Below are 16,333 nucleotides of genomic sequence, written 5' to 3' on the forward strand. Positions count from 1 at the left end.
CGCCGTGCACAAAGTCCCACTAACGCGCGTGGGGAGTGGGGACGAAAAGGCAAAGCGCGCCTTCACGGCGAAGAGACCTGACCTCGCGCGGCCCGAGGCTGCCTGGGGGCCTGGGTCCCGCGCTGGCGCGGTCGTGGCGCACGGACCAGCCTGCGCCCAGGCCCAGGTCTGCGGCTTCCCCCGCGCGGGCCGGACGAGCCCCCGGGCGCCCTGCGCGCCGCGCCTCCGGGTCCGGGTTTATTTCGCGGCCTGGATTAAACGTCCCCACTCCAGGAGCTGGCCACGGCTCCCGGGGGCCGAGGCGTCTTCCTCCCCCGCCTGCGCCTCGACTTCGCGTGGGGACAGCGCGCGGCGGGAGCGCCTCCGGGGAAGCCCCCGCACCGCCCAGCAGCCGCCCTCACCCCTGCCCAGCCCCGCAGGCCGAGCCGCCGACCTCGCGAGCGCCCAGGCCCCGCTGCGCGCGCACACCAACCGGCGGGGCGGGGCGGGGAGCGGAGAGCGCCGGGCGGGAGGCGGTGAGAAGAGAGCGCCGGGCCAGCCTCGGCGAGCCCCGCCCCGCCACGGGCCCCTCCTCCCGCCCCGCCCCTCCCCAGGCCGTTCCCGCGCAGGCGTCCTCGGGGCGGTGCCGACGGCGGAGCGGGACGCGCGTCTCGGGTTCGCGCGCGCTGGACCGCAGCCTCGGGGCGGAGCCCAGCTTGTCCCGGCTACGCTGCGCGCAGGTCCGGGTGGTGTCGCGGAAGGGATGCCGGCGCCCGCTGACCCGGGACTCTGGCCTTGTCGTGACCGGGTCAGACACCGCCCGGCTGCGCCTCCCGGAGCGGGCGCGGGTCCCCGGGAGGTGCCGTCCCCGTCCACCACGCCCCAGGGCTCGGGCGCACCGAGACCCCCCGGGACCCCTCGGGGCTCTCAGCCCGCCCTCCGGGAGAATGTCTTTTCCTCCTAAGCCTAGCTGCGACCCTCGGACGTGAGTGCCGGTTTAACTCCCACAGTGACCACGCGTTAAGGCTTCTTTTAGAGCTGGAACCTTCAATTACCTGGAAATTCTGGAATTACCTTACAAGTCCTCAAAAATTCACAAATATCGCTTACTTGACCAAGTTCTGAAGCAGCCGTTTCAATGTGTATTAAACCTCGGTAAACGATGTTTTTATAAGTGAATTTAGGCGCCACACTGAACTTTATACTAAAAGAATAAAGATTTTTATTAAGCATTGTAAGTTGCATTCAATAGCCTTCAGATACACCACACCACAGTCCATCTACGACCAGCCAGATCCAACAGCAGTCCATTCTTGCGCAGTCCACGAGTCAGGGCGAAACTCCTCTCAACTTACAGGGAGGTCCTACTCAGCTCCGCGGGCGGGGGCGAGGACCCTCATTTCTGATCACTGACGTGTGATGAAGAGCATGGGGACTCAGACGGAACCAGGAAGGAGGGTTCTGATTTCAAAGGACATCGTTTGGAAACAGTAACAAAAACATCAAAATGATAAGTATACCTGCTTCTACTAAATTCCTGATGGGAAAGTTCTCAAGAACAAGCAATTTGTTTCCTGCTACGGGGGGGGGGGGGGGAGGGGGGAGGTGTTTTATTTTTTATTTTTTTAAGATCAAAGGGTTTTTTTTGTTTGCTTTTCACAGAATTTCATATTTTGCTAATATGAAGGCATAAAACAGCAACAAAGAACAAGAATGCATACAGCAGTGAATACACCAGGGTAATGTTGATATTTAAAACGGCTAGATAATTTTTGGAGGGGTTTTAGAATAAATGCAACAGAGGTCAATAATCACAAAATTTTAAGGTTAGAGCAAGATCAGTCAATGACTAAACATAGTTAACATCTTTTATAGGACTATTACTGATTATTAGCTTTTTTGTTTTGCAAATGGGCACATACTTGTAAGAATGGAAGAAAGGACAATAACATGCATAATATTAACTACACACTTTAAAAATTATGAACCATGCAGAAGTTTAGCTCAAGTAGTAACACTAACGGCCTACGTCCGATCAAAACCACATAGTTCATTGATCACAGGTGCATGGTATTAGTCACGACAAGTTTCAGAACACATTGTGTTGATTTTGAAAGGTCATTTGCATCTTCTATGATTTCAACTTTTATCTCCATTAAACTTGCTTTAAAGTATGTATGATGTACTGTATATTTAAAATCAGCAGAACTGCAATATTACTCTATAATTTTTTGTTTCGATAGTTGCACTTTTTTTAACACAAAAGAACCACATCAACAGTGATGAAATTTAAGTAAGAAAGAAAAACTGTGGTTGTGCCTTATTTTTTTTTCATAATCATAAAATCAAAGCCTTAAACAAAGCTTTATTGTGAAACAGTAATGCAAAATCAAATATAATGGCATACATATGGTGCCAAATGCTAAAAATTATATTTTAAGCTATCTATACTTAAAGACTGCCAAAATTTGTTTTCTTTATAGTTCAAGAAATACAGCTATAGGCTTTTGTCATAACCAGTTTAAACTTTATGTGTACTTCATTTTAAGTGCGGGAGTCAAATGCTCTTCATTTTCTTTCTATTTTTGTTTTATTGTAGCATTTTGACTACAACTGGTTAAAACTAAAAATGTGTTGTTTAAATCTCTGATATCAAAGAGGGATCCGAATTTCCAAAGTCCTCATTTTTCTCTTACGGAAAGGAAAAAATGTACGTAACTGTAGGCTCTCTTTCTTTCCAGATATTCCTAAATCCTTACCCTTCCAACATCCTTCACCCTCTATAAAAAATAAGTTTACTCTTCTTTATTTAAGACAGCTGCCTCCAGAGCATCCTCTTTATGGCAAACGCTGTCTGTAGTTAGTGCATTTAAGTGAGGATTTGTATTGCACATTTTAGAGTCCTGGTTCAAGGCACTTTCAGGCAGGCCGGCAGCCCTGGCGTCCCCCACGCTCCCGTTCAGCTGGGCAGCCGGCCTTGCGCCCACACTGCTGGCGCCCAGGGGCCCCTCTGGAGGCGCGCCCGAGGACCTGGGCTCCCCCGCCTTGGACTTCAGTTCTTTGGCCACTTCTTCTGCTGAAGCAGCGTACGGAGGTTTACCCTGGGGAAGGCAAAGGGAAACGAAAGGAAGACAGCTGTTGTCAAGTGGTGGGAGAGAAAGAGGCCCCGTTCTGGACAGGCCATGCTGCGCAGGCTCAACCCCGGGGCAGGCCCAGGACAGGGGCGGCTGTCCCAGGCCTCGGGTCTCGCCCCTGCCTCTCACTGACCCCCACCGTCCAGATCGTTCCTTCCTGCTGCCCCTTCCCCTCGTAGTTAGTCTCCTAAAATACAAATGCTGACCTAGAAGGGAGATTCCCACCTAAAGGGCTCTAGCTTATCCTTCTATAATGCACCAAATCATTTAAAACAACCAATTCCTCTGAAATTTCAGAATCTGCCCCGAACCCTGAAAATGAACACTGTCTCTGCTATTTGCAGACACTTGCCACATTTCTGCTAACACATGGGGAATTAAAACAAAGCAAACAAAGTCATCTCAGGGCGACCTCAATAAAAAACAAATCTGCACTGAAACTCTCAAGCCCGTGAACTCTCTCCTGAGTGGGTCCCTCCTCTTCACAGGTCTAAAAGCAAGCCCCCTCGAGGGGGGTCGGGCTGCTTCCCCCTGGGCTCTGTGAGGACAGCTCATCTCACAGACCCACCCTTCTCCTCACTGGGCACCCAGACCCTTGGGCTGACGCCCTGCCACGGGGCCGGTCCTTGGGGGCAGCAGTTTTCTCACAATACTCGACAGCCACTGTCACACAGCCTGACTGATTTTTCAAGAAAACCTCAGTGATTTCCACCTACAGAGTGTCATCTTTCAGATGAGACCAGGGGACAGGACTTTCCGACAGCTTGCCAGCCCCTGTTCAGCCCCTGTTCAGCGGGGTGGGGGCCGTCAGTCTGGCCCTGGGCCCCCCACTGGGCCCTACTGAGAGGTACTCTCCCCTTGCGCCTCAACCTCCCAGCAGCTTCTCATCCTGCTTCAACCCTACACTTCAGACATACCACTACTATATGCATTCACAAGCATTTCTTGGAATTTAGAGAAAAATAATTAAAATAAATATGTAACAGGGCCAAGGGCCTCCTTTCAGATACCCAGCGGGCATCAGCAGGGACTGCGCCGAGACCGTGGTGCCAGCGTGGTCATCGTGGGGAAAGGGAAGGCTCTGGGAACCTCCTCGGCAGGCACTGCCCGGGCAAGACCAGGAGGATGTGCCGCTGACCGTGTCAATGGCCACAGAGGAAGGCCAGCTGTCACCTGCTCAGGCACCAGCCCCTCTCTGCAGCTGCTGGGAGGCAGCCTCCCCCGCCACTGAGTGCGCCCCAGGCACCGACGCAGCACGGCCCTGCTCGGCTGTCCTCGTGCCCCTCAAAGGTATCTCAGTCCCGGCCACCATGTGACCCTCACGAGGCAACGCGGCGTCGGGGAGGGGTCTGGGTGTGAGCCAGGTGCCTGAAGGTACCCGGGTGGACGCAGCATGGAAGGCCAGAGCCCTGCCCTCAGCACAGTGTGGGCGCAGACACAGCCAGGACCCGAGACCCGGCGCTGCCACGGCCACTGGGTTTCCGGGGTCAGTCTCCTCGCTGGGCCGCAGGGCCACTCCTAAAAATGGCAGTGGTTCTGCCTTCACCAGACTGCAGGAGAAGTCAGAAAGACCACAGGTGGAAAAGCCCTCTGCTCAGGCCTGTCACGTACTGAGTGACACACAAATGGTAAATCTTCCTGTTTCAGCAAAGTAAAGAGCAGCAGTTCCTAAGGGTCTGACTGAGAATTAGAGTAAGAATCCTGTGGCAAGAGTCGCTGCTGCTTTCAGAAGGGGGGCAAAGTGATGGCATCCACAGATATTCTCCAGATGGCTGGGGAATGCAGTTTACTCTGGGAGGGCGTCTCCTGTGGTTCCTGATTGAGGAGAATGACACAAGTCATGCCATCTGCAGGGCCACCCAAGCTGAGCTCACCTGGGCTGAGCCAGGAGAGGGGACTCCTGAAGTAACAGGACACAGCGGGAAGGGACAGTTGCAGAAAACAAGCTGCGTAACTGTTAAATACAGTATGAAATGAAATGGAGGAGGGGAGCTCTATGAAATGAGCCAAACTACTACCAATATACTTCCTTCTGCAAAGTATAGGAAAACCAACTTCATACAAAGTACTAAGATCAAATCACATAAAATGTTATTATAGTAAAGAAACTGTATTAGTCATATTAAAGAAATTAAGGAATAGAGTAACCTCCCTAAGACAACAGAAGCACCCCTGAAAGACATGTCCATAAAATAAGACCAAGATGGCTTTTTTAATTTCAAAATGAGCCAGAGCTAATAAAATGATATATGATAGGAAAGAACAGCGTATATCAAACTAAGAAAATCTAGGGGATGAGGTAAAATAATTCAGGAAAGAATTCAAAATGAAAAGAAATCAACATTCCGGAAACGAGATTTAAACAGAAGGAACCCAAGAACCTTAATGCTCAAAGAAAGTGAAAAGGAAGGGAAGTTCTAAAAATCAGCTTCTCAGAAAGTTGGATGTTCACAGCAACACTACTCACAATAGCCAGGCAGCAAACAGCAGCGACAACAAACCAATAAAACCAGAACCGAGTCGGTGGGTGAACAGCGGAGATGTGGACTGAGGCAGGGGGGGCGTGTCTCTGGCCTTGCCCTGTGCGCTGGACGCTGTGCTGCGGGAGAGGCCGCACCCACACGACGCATCCAGGGCGTGTCCAGCAGAGGCAGCCCCGAGACACAGAGCCGCTGAGTGGCTGTGGGGGACTGTGGGCAAAGGCAGCGGGCACTGGATTTCTTCTTGGAATGGATAAAATCTTGAGTTGGTTGTGACAGTCGCACAACCTCGTGAATACACAAAAACCATCAAACAGCACACTTTAAACAGGTGCATTTTATAGGATGTGAGTTATTTCTCAAAAATAAGAAATGAAGGGACAATTTTTTCTGTAAAGTTGCAGCTATTCTAATGAAAGAAGAAAAATAAAAGGGAGGGAATCAAAAGAGCATGACAAAAACTAAGGAACCAACATGAGGGGACAGGAGCCCAGCAAAGAAGAGGACAAATGCCAAAACCTATTAATTCAGGAAAACCCTCTGAAATGGAACAACAAACACCCAGATACAATCTAGTAAAACTGCTAAACCTTTAAGGAAAACCAAAAAATATTTGGGAATTAGACCAAACCATCAAGTGACTTTAAAAGGAAATTAAATTAGATTTCTGTCAGCCTTTGATAGCAATGCTTTATGACAGGAGAAAAAAAAAATAACATATTTAAGATACCCAGGGGAAAAAGTAAGTCTGTGATACTGGGCTCCCATGTCCTTCCTCAGAAGCTGTTCCTGAAGAATTTACTGAAGAAAGCGCTTCAGATGGCCAGAAAGGACAGACACAGGTGCCAGGACAGGTGCTGGGCATTGAACATACAGCTGGATAGAGAACCCAAACCAAATGAGGCTAAAGGGGCAAGACAAAAGCCACGGCCAGATGCTCAGGTGATTACATCATGATAATACAACTCGCTTTTAAAAATGCAAGACAGGTGGAGGTGTTGGGAAGCAGATACACAAAACGTTTGTTCTGAGTAATGATACCAAGATAGTAGTAGCAATAGTTGTTCTGAGCCTGCTGTGTGGGCAATGTGGGATAAAGTCAATGATTAACTATAGAATATTCTAATTAAATCCCCTGGATCACTAAGGACCAAGAACGGACAGGCAGGTGTAGCACAGCGCAGATGAGGTTAAAACCCTGAAGGTCCAGTGTGAACTGGGATGGGTGTGGACGTCACACGTGCGTGCTGCGTGTGTGCCCTCCCTTCCCAACTCTCCCTGGACAGTCTAGAAACCCTGGTGGAGTGCAGAAGAAAAGGCAGACATGTGGAATTTAGAAGACGTGAAATAAAGGCCCTGGAACCGTGATCTGAACTGGAGTATCGGTATGAACTGATGAGGTACTTTGCCTTAAGAAAGAAAGAAAACAAAGGTGTGTAAGCGTCTGTGTACATTGCTGCACGAGGAGCCAGAAAAGCGACAAGTGGTGTTGGGTGAGGAACAGAGGGAAACCTGCAGATCCAGAGGGGCTTAAAAGACACCAAAAGTTAAGCTATATGTTTGAGTGGTTTTCGCTGTTTTGTATTTTACAAAAATACGTGTCCGAAGGCACTGTGAGCACACACATTACCTACGCCGGCTCAGGAGAGGCCCCCTGGCATCTGTTACGCTCATAGTGGAGGTCAGACAAGGGCCATCCTTACAGGGCCTGGGGCTTTGGGTTGGAGCAGCAGAGAAGCAAAGCTCCCATCCCTCCTGCAGGTCTGGCATGGAGCTGAGAGTGCCTTCCGCTTAAAAGGAGGTCAGGGTGGAACTCGGAGGAAAGAAAGAATTCCTGAATACCTACTACTTACAAGATGGGGTGCTACAAAGAAAGTAAAACCTAGACGGAAAGTCGATGAGTGGCTGCTGGGGGCTGGGGAGTGAAGGCAACGGGCACCGGCCCTGCCCTCAAGGAAGCTGCTTGGTCTGGGCACTGGACTTATTTGACATATTTTGTTAAAGATGACCAAATGCTGAGATCACTTGGTAGGGCAGAGGTCTTGAATTTTTATTTTCTCTTGCCTAATTAAGTATCCAAATATAGAATATCACTATATGAGCCATGAGAGTGTACACCTCTTAACGGTGCTTAGCGCATGGGGCCAAAAAACTACCATTATCCTGGAAGTAAGACAATCCACTCAAGTGTAAGGGTTGACTAGTATCTTAAAAACATTCTCAAGGGAAACAAACAAGCAAGCAAGCAAACAAACATTCTCAAGGGGAAATTCATCAGGACCAAGCCCTATAATGGTATATTCCAAGCAAGAGAAAGCGTGTGCTGTTTAATCCAGAGGCAAGGGTTGGTTCTTTCAGAGAATCCATGATCAAAATGGTACTGGATGTGGAGAGAAAAGATGGCCCAGAGTTTGAAGTCACAATTTTTTTTAAAATTCTAAATGCTATCCACTTAAGTTAGTGTTTTATAGCGTAAGCACCATTAAAAGCATCTAGATTATTCTCAGTTGAGTTTCTAGTTGTTTGAAATGACGTCCCATTCGCACCATATAACTACGGCTAAGTAAAAACAGCAGTGACACGGCGTGGGTTTGAGGGAGTTAGCGTCTGTCGAGCAGGTTACGTGGCAGGTCCTGCCAGGGCCGGCTCACGTGGTGGCGTCGCTGAGAGCGACCTGGCGGAAGGAGCACCTTGTCCAACTACCTGGGCTGCTCCCTGGTGTCTGTAGCCGCGGCCGCACTGCCGGCCTCCTCTCCCGAAGGTCCTGATCACTGGGGTGGAGATGACACCTCGGGGACGCCTGAGGGACGAGCAAGGACAAAGTCAGACACACCTAAATTGGCTACGGCAATGGCGTAATACGGTTTTATACAGTATCTTACGCTCTATGAAGAAACAAGTTCATTAAAAGATGGTCGTAACAACGATTTATTCCAAAGAGTTACCCATATTAATTTTTTCTGCATGGGCAGGCACTGGGAATCGAACCCGGATTCCTGGCATGGCAGGTAAGAACTTTGCCACTGAAATGCCGTGGCCCACCCAATCGTATTAATTTTTTAAGTTCCATTTCAATGTGTCTGATCTGAAAAGAAGTACACTTTGAAAATGGTATGTTCCCAATATTTTTTAAAAAGACCCCTGGTGAATTAAACAGTGCTGTGGCTGTAATGAAACCCAGGCAACCATCAGGAGCCATGCTAAAGAGTGCAGAGATGCCAGAAGAGAGCAAGTGAGAGCCTGCTTGTTCTTTTACTCTTACAGAAATGCACAGGCCCCGCTGAGCACTTACCCTCGCGCTGGTCCTCCAACAGAGACCACCTGCAGGGGGAAGGGCCCCCGGCCGCCCCGGCCACGCCTGCTCCCCGCCCAGTGGCCGACCACCGTGCCGGCGATTTCTAACTTCCCTCCCTGAGAAGGTATGGGTTGGACTCCTGCATAAAGAATACACGAAAACAAATACACACACCTTTACAAACACAGAATTAAGAATGGCAAAGAGAAACGAGCAAGCGACTTCTTGTTTTGGCTCAAGTTTTATATGAAATCTCTCTATTCTGTTTTTTTAAGACTTCATTTTTATTCTGTGGAGCGCCTAGGTGTACACTGTTTGATTTTTAAGCTGATGTTGAAAATACCCTTGAAAATAAGAAAATTTGCTGGCGATTCAAAGAACCCCCGAAACTGAACTGGGTTACAACTGAAAGCTGTGCTCCAAGGCTGTTCAGAGACGGATTTAGATCAGGGCTGCTGTGCCGCCCGCACACCTCCTGCCCCTCCAAGGCTGAAGGGTGCAGACGCAGAATGTTTTCACTCTTGAGGTTAAATACGCCCGAGTTTACCACCTTAACCAAATGCGATACACATTAATACACCTCTTGGTTATTTCTTCATGTTTTGATAAATCGTAATATCCCTAAGCAGGGTCCCAAATCTCCACTGCATGTGTTTCCTTCCTGTAATTTCGGGGGGCTGCATGTCTACCTCGTGCCCACAGCACCTGCGTCCTCACCGTCCAACAGAGACACAATGAGGCTCGTGGTGTCTCGTAGCCACATTGAAAAATGTAAAAAGAAACGGAAGAAATAAGTTTTCCTGAGTGCCTCCCAAATATTACCATTACAACATGTAAATCAAGATAAGAAATTAAACCATGAGATATTTTACATCTTCCCCCATTCTAAGTCTTTAAAGGCTGGTGTGTGTTTTCTACTTTGCACGAGCCACAGGACAAGTGCCTTACAGCCACCTGTGGCCAGGGGCTACTAGACAGGACAGTGCAGACCTGCGTTTCAGAGACAATTTTAGGAAAGTTAAAAGAGAGGAAGCAAGCTCCTCCTGCCATTCAGTCTACGCAGTCACATCACTTCTTGTCCCCGACTGTCCGTACTGAAGTGCCCTGTCCCCCTTGGCCTTTCCCCCCAACCACAGGCTTTAGCGTCAAGGCCAGGCACCGAGAGCAACCAGCAATGCCACTGCAAGTTGCACAACCCACAGTAATAGGTAAGAAAAGCACCTCCACAGGAAGCTGGACAGGAGAACAAATGACAGGCAAGAAACGGACATGCAGTTGCAAAAGGGAAAGGAAGAGTGGCTTCACCGCCTGAGACGGAGCGAGGACTGCCCTCATCACTCAGTATCTCCGTCTTCTTTCTCCTAAGGGTGTCTGTCTCCCTAGCCTCTGCAAGTGCCCCAAGTAGCTGAGTTAGAAAAACATCCCTGATCAAGAGTATGGTTTGCCTATCCTAAAAGTTACCCCAAATTTTATTTGAATAACCCTGTGATGTGGCCTTGATGACCGGTTTTAGATCTGCAGCTTCAAAAGGCTGGATTATGATAAAGCTACAGTTAGAGGCTTCAAATTACAGCAAAATCATATGACACTATTCTTAGAGCTAAACGTTAGACTTTTTCCCCTCCCTTGCAAAGTCCATTTCAAATTAAAAGAGGAGTAATGAGACTGAAAATGAACTCAATTATGTATCTGATATTAGAACTTCCTTTAAAAAATGCTTCCATGAAAGGAACTGTGATGAAAATGTTCTCTTTATGCCAGCAATTCTGCCACGCACTAATATCTTCCATTCGATCATAGTAATCTTTACCAAAGGAGGCTACTAGGGAAAACAGCAGGAAGGGGCATCACTGGTGTGACTTGGTGTCTTCGACTGTGAGGCCCGAGGCGATGCGTCAGGTGCCTATGTCCACAGAAAGGGCCTTTTCTATGTGGACTCTCAGGGGTCTCTATCGAAAGGCAGGGGCTGGCCACAGCACGGCTGCTGCGGAGACCTGAGGGCGGACAGCCTAGGAGAGGAGCAGCCACTGAATGTCAGAGCAGGGGCGGAGAGAAAGGGCATTTGATTGGAACGTGAGGCTGTGAAGACAGTTAAGGAAGAAAGAAACGGGAAGTCAGTGGGGAGCCAGATTACGGAGTGAAGGAAGCTGCTGGCAGAAGCTCAAGGAAAAGGTTTGGGTGTAATTACCGCCCTGTAACTTGCTAGTCCTGCCGCTGTCGCTGCCCGAGAAGGCTCCGGAGTGTCCTGCTGCCGCCGCCACCCGGAAGGCACGGTACGCGCCTGTTGCTACAGTTTCCCCATAAGGGCCTCCAAAGCCACAGACGCCTGCGAGACCCGGGGAGAGAGACAGGGGAGAAGCCATGAGGGCCTGGCACAGGGCACGCTGCTCCTAGGAGAGCCACTGCCGAGCCTCACGCCAGCTGTCCCTTCTGTACACGGCAGCGGCCAGCGAGGAGCTTCCGGCCCTGCCCGCCACCTCGCTGCCGTGTCCTCTCCCAGGCTTCCGACTGGGCCAACGCTGAAGTGTCTCGCACCCGTGCAGGGAAGGAGCCGCCTGCACAGGCGTTTCAGCCACCGGCCCTGGGAAGACCATTACGGGAAGAGGGTTCTCTTGGGCCTGGACGGCCTTATTTTCCCTCAAACAAGGAAGACATTTTATGCCAAAAAAGCAAGCAGAGAGTTTTCAGCTCTACTGATGAAGAAAGCACTGAGCCTCTGCCACCGCTTCTGTAGCTCCCTCTCTCCCTCTCCCATCCTGACTTCAGAGACCAAGTCTGCTTCCTCTGATCTGGCAGAACTGGCTGACGCAAACTCCTTAAACCGACACTGACAATGACAAGGTCTCAATGCAGCAAGATAGCATCCAACTGCAACGTGCTGCAAACTATTTTATAGTGTCTGTTTCCCCCACATTAATAGATCAGTACAATGATTGACGGAACTTACCTGCAAAGCCTCTGCCCCTGCCCTGAGATGGTGGGACTGGCCCAAAGTGCCGAGGGTACATGGACGCTGGGTAGAAAGGCAGAGCAGGAGGCGGCGGGAAAGGGAGAGGATGGTTCTGCCGGGAGAAGTTTAATCCCTCTAGAATGCTCTGGCGCATTTTTTCTACCTTGGCAGCTTGCTCGGCCTAGAAATCAAGAGCCCAGTATAAAAAAAATTTGGTTCATAATGTCTTCTGTGGGTTTTTTTTTTGGTAAATTATGGAAACGCACACATTTTTATATATATATATAAAACAAAATTTGCCATTTTAATCCTTCCAGGTGTACAATTCAGAGTGCTAATCACACCCACAATGCTGTGCTCCCATCGCCACACCCATGACCAGAACTTCTGGGTCGCCTCAAAGGGAAACTCTGCACCCACGAAACTGCAACCCCTCCCCCGCTGACCTCTCACCTGCTGTCTGCCCTAGAACTTTCAGGTAAGTGGAATCATGCAGTATTTGTCCTAGTGTGCCTGGCTTATTTCACCTAGCGTGTTTCCAGAGTCCGCCCCTGTGGCTGCGAGCTTCGGGGCGTGGCGACCCGATCCTACTGCTGAGCAATGTTCCAGCTCACGCGTGGACCACGCTCTGCTGCCCCGCTGGAGGACACCTGCTGCTTCCACCTTTTGGCTCTGGTGAATGATCCCACTGTGAACACTACCGGTGCGGGTGTCTGTGTGAGTCCGTTTTCACTTCTTTTGGGTATATACCTAGAATTGGGATCTCATGGTAATTCTGTTAAGCTTTTTGAGGGGCTGGAAAACTTTCAGCACTCCCACTAGCAAAGTGCAAGGGTCCCGATGTCTTCACACCCTCACCAACACTGAACTATCCATTCTTTGAATGACCGCCGGTGTCGTGGGTGCAAAGCGGCATCACACTGCTGCTGGGCGTGCACTTCTCTAGTGGGCACCAACGCTGAGTATCCTTCTGTGGGCTTCCCGGAGGTCCCCACACCTTCTCTGGAGAAATGTCGATCGGAAGCCCTTGGCCCTTTTAATTGGGTTGTTTGTATTTGGTGCTCAGAAATTAATGGCTAATCTGTAAACCCACAACTTCTCTAATAAAGAAAACAAAGAAACTACACACTGAAAAAAAAAATTAATGGCTAAGTCCAGATGGCTTCAACTCTGCAGCCTTCACTTCTGTTCAGGCACCTCGCATTTGGGTGAATATTTTACTGTCAAAATTACATTTGTCACATTTTAAAATTTTGTTTTCCTATTGATTCTACTAAGTTTGTAGGTCGAGAACTCACTGCATTTTACAGATGCGGAAACAAGGCACAGAGCCGTCCAAGTTGTTTAAGGAACTTAGGAAGGCCTGGAGACGTTACGCCAGCCTAGGCGGGCCGGTCCTCCCTCAGTCCGCCTCTGAAAGGACGCAGCCTGTCAGTCCCTGACGCGCACTTACAGCATGTAAAGAGACGTATCTTGCATCAATGTGAATGATAAAATTTGTATATGTCAAATTCCACCGTGAAAACATTCACCCAGAGTCTTATTAATTAATAAACCCATAAACTGAAGGCTGAGAAAGCTGGTAAGAACCCGAGTGTCTGCTCACAAAGTACAGGATGTCCCTAGACTGAGTTTTACTAGGAATGTGGTGGCACAGAAGGAAGATGCATGTTCTGTAGTCAAAAGTCTAAGGTTTAAAAAGTCAAGTAAACACAGGCTTCTTTATACAATGAGGACAACAGAAACTACTTCACTTTATCTTCAAACGAGGATTTTAAAGAGCGCGTATCCAGAGCCTGGCTGGCCACGGGCACTGAGCGGTAGTGACCTGCGCACTTGGCCGGGCCCCAGCTAAAGCAGAGCCCTTGGCACAGGACCTCGTCACCAGTACAGGGCGAGCGAAGGCGCCCTCGGAGGAAGAGCGCAGACGCGGTGGCCACCCCACCTTCTCCCCGTCCCCACCGCCCACTAAGCCACACATTCCGTTCGAGCGCTGCGAGCATACCTGACCATCACAGAGGTCGATGAGCGGGGTCTTCTCCCGGCCAGCCTTGAGAAGCTTCGACTGGAAGAGCTTGCCGTCGAAGTACATCCAGGGGCAGCAGTGCTCCCAGGGGACCGGCTGTCCACACGCGTCGTTGGCAAACAAGGCCATGTCCACTCCACTCATGAACAGGGCCGACAGCTGGATCCCGCGGGGGTCGAGGTTTTCAATCTTTAAATTGAAAAGAGTAATTTCTATGGAATCAGAGCACTAGGGTTTAATACTTCCAATTTTCATTTTAACTCCCCAGGGTTAATGAAGAGTGGTCCTAAACAAGATAGCACCGCTAAGGAGTCCTAGCGTTACCTGACACTGAGCTAGCCTCACAGGAATGGAAATTCTCTTCATGTTTTTAAACAAATTCAAATTTAAGAGAATGTTTTACGGAAACATTGAAACATTTCAATTTGAAATGTAAATCATCACACAAGTAAAAAATAATACTGCATTTCAGGTCGACACATGACAAAGTAACAAATCATTAATAGTCTCCTTAGCAGTTAAGAACTCTCTAATTCACTGATGGAATAAAATGATAAACACGGACTCCAGGTTTTAAACACTGACAATATATTAACTAACAAAAAGGTGGTAAAAAGAAACACTATATAAAGATTTTACATTTTTCAAGTAGTCAATTAAAAGACTACTTGGTATAATTTCATACTCAAATTAATTTGTACTTTATATGTACATTATTTTACATATTAATGTTCTTAATAACAACTTATTAATGACACTGCCAAAATGTTTTAGGAGAAATGGATAGCTTATAAATGAAATAACACAATAATAAAAATATTGTATCTGAATCATGCATAATATTATAACCCAGCATAGAATTTTACTTCACGGTTCTTTTTCATTCAGCAATTAGTGCCAGGTGCCTTCCTTTTACGTAATCCTCTCTCCTACCACGCTGAGCAGGATAATAAGCGCTAACAGAAATACAGTCAACTCTTGATTATCTGTACGTGAAGGACCTGGTTTGTGGATCATCCGGAGAAGGTCTTAACTGCTCTTTAGGACTCACTCTCCAAGGTGACGGCTTCTCAAGAACACTATCTCTATGGGACATTAATGGAAGCAGTACCTAACCGTGGCAGGTAAAGTGGTTTTTCACTAAAGAGAAAAAAGATCACCCAGTGCCAAATGCAAATGAACTCGGATTATCCGCTGTCTGGTGCTGTCTGTATCAGGGTCTCCGTTACCTGTGAACAGCTTCCCAAACCTGGACAAGTCTTCTGCTTATCTACACTTCCCTTCCCCCTTCCTCCTTGCTGCGTATAATTTTTCCCACATGGTTGTGGGGAAAGTTAGCTAAAAAAATGTTCAATTGAGGGCAGATGGGGGTTGGGCTGACAGGGTTAGATGCAATTTTATATTTATGAGCAGAGAGTGGAGACAGAGAGGGTCTAACGGGAAGAAATGAAAGAAAAAAAAAATTCACCCTGACCTAATAATTTAGATTCCTGTCCTGGGCTGCAGGATGGAAGGGGGTCTCTTCTTCTCTCACTAAATTCTTAAAGCAGAAGCCACCCCCCCAGAGCTGACCCTCTCCCCTGCGTCCTGCTGACCACGGAAGCCCTAGCCTGTGGCCCCCAGCAGGGCGGGAGGTGGGCAGGCCACCCTGCTCTGGGGAAGCAGCGCTGTCAGCACACTGCACCTGGGCTCTCCGTGCATCGGCGGTCCCTCAGCCAGCGGAGGCACGCCCAGGGGCCAGCTCTCCTGCAGGCACCTTGCGGAGGCTGCGACTGGGCAGGACACAGGCCAGGGCACAGGGCTCCTGCACCGCCACAGCCCCGCCCCACGCACGGAGAGTCGGCCGAGGGTTCAGGAAAGGAAGTAACTGAGTCTGTGCTCTCCAAATAGGCTGCTACTCAAATGCCGTACATGAAAATGCCCAAAATCTCCTGTTAAAACCTAAGAAGCATCACCTACTGCTCATTCTTAGTAACTGTGGATGGATTCATGCTCAAATACGGATGTTCTGGGCAAGCAGCTATCTCAGACACAGCAGTGCCTTAGTAAGAGCCATCATTCTCCCAATCTGCTAACAGGAAGAAGGGGAGAGTTTCAGGTTATCTGCACAAATACAACAAACACACACAACCACATTGAAATGACCTCAACATTTGTTGAGGAACTGTGTTTTTATGGAATTTTAAGAAGGATGCTTACAGGTTTGATAATTTGCAACTGTAGTGGTGACAACCGTACTAATTTAACAAAGTTCCTGAAAATACAAGCAGTTTTGTAGTTTTTGTGTATTTTTCCCTAAATGTTAATTCTGTAAGCAATGCCGTCTGCTGTGGGTGGACAGCATAACAAACCTGCAGCTGCTGGTCCAAGAGCGGCACGCGCCCTTGCCTGCTTCCCTCAGCAGCCGCAGCGCGGCCTTCTCCTCCCGGACGCCAACCACCCCGTGGGGCCACCAGTGGCTCCTCTGAC

At 48.9% G+C, this 16,333-nt stretch overlaps 1 protein-coding gene across 2 annotated transcripts in view; it reads right to left on the reverse strand.

The window, feature by feature from the left end:
• Positions 1-1,177: 1,177 nt before the first annotated feature.
• The window catches only part of FAM120A (family with sequence similarity 120 member A), a 121,870-nt gene continuing 106,714 nt past the window's right edge, over positions 1,178-16,333 (reverse strand). For both annotated transcript variants that reach the window (XM_077138662.1, XM_077138666.1), the window contains exons 13-18: positions 13,844-14,053; positions 11,836-12,019; positions 11,077-11,214; positions 8,886-9,027; positions 8,297-8,393; positions 1,178-3,080 (exon numbers count right to left, since the gene is read on the reverse strand). In XM_077138662.1, the coding sequence (XP_076994777.1) occupies positions 2,775-3,080; positions 8,297-8,393; positions 8,886-9,027; positions 11,077-11,214; positions 11,836-12,019; positions 13,844-14,053 (1,077 nt within the window). In that variant the 3' untranslated portion in view covers positions 1,178-2,774. The remainder of the gene's footprint in view (positions 3,081-8,296; positions 8,394-8,885; positions 9,028-11,076; positions 11,215-11,835; positions 12,020-13,843; positions 14,054-16,333) is intronic.

Source organism: Tamandua tetradactyla, chromosome 2 (genome assembly GCF_023851605.1).
Source record: "Tamandua tetradactyla isolate mTamTet1 chromosome 2, mTamTet1.pri, whole genome shotgun sequence".
Lineage (NCBI taxonomy): Eukaryota > Metazoa > Chordata > Mammalia > Pilosa > Myrmecophagidae > Tamandua > Tamandua tetradactyla.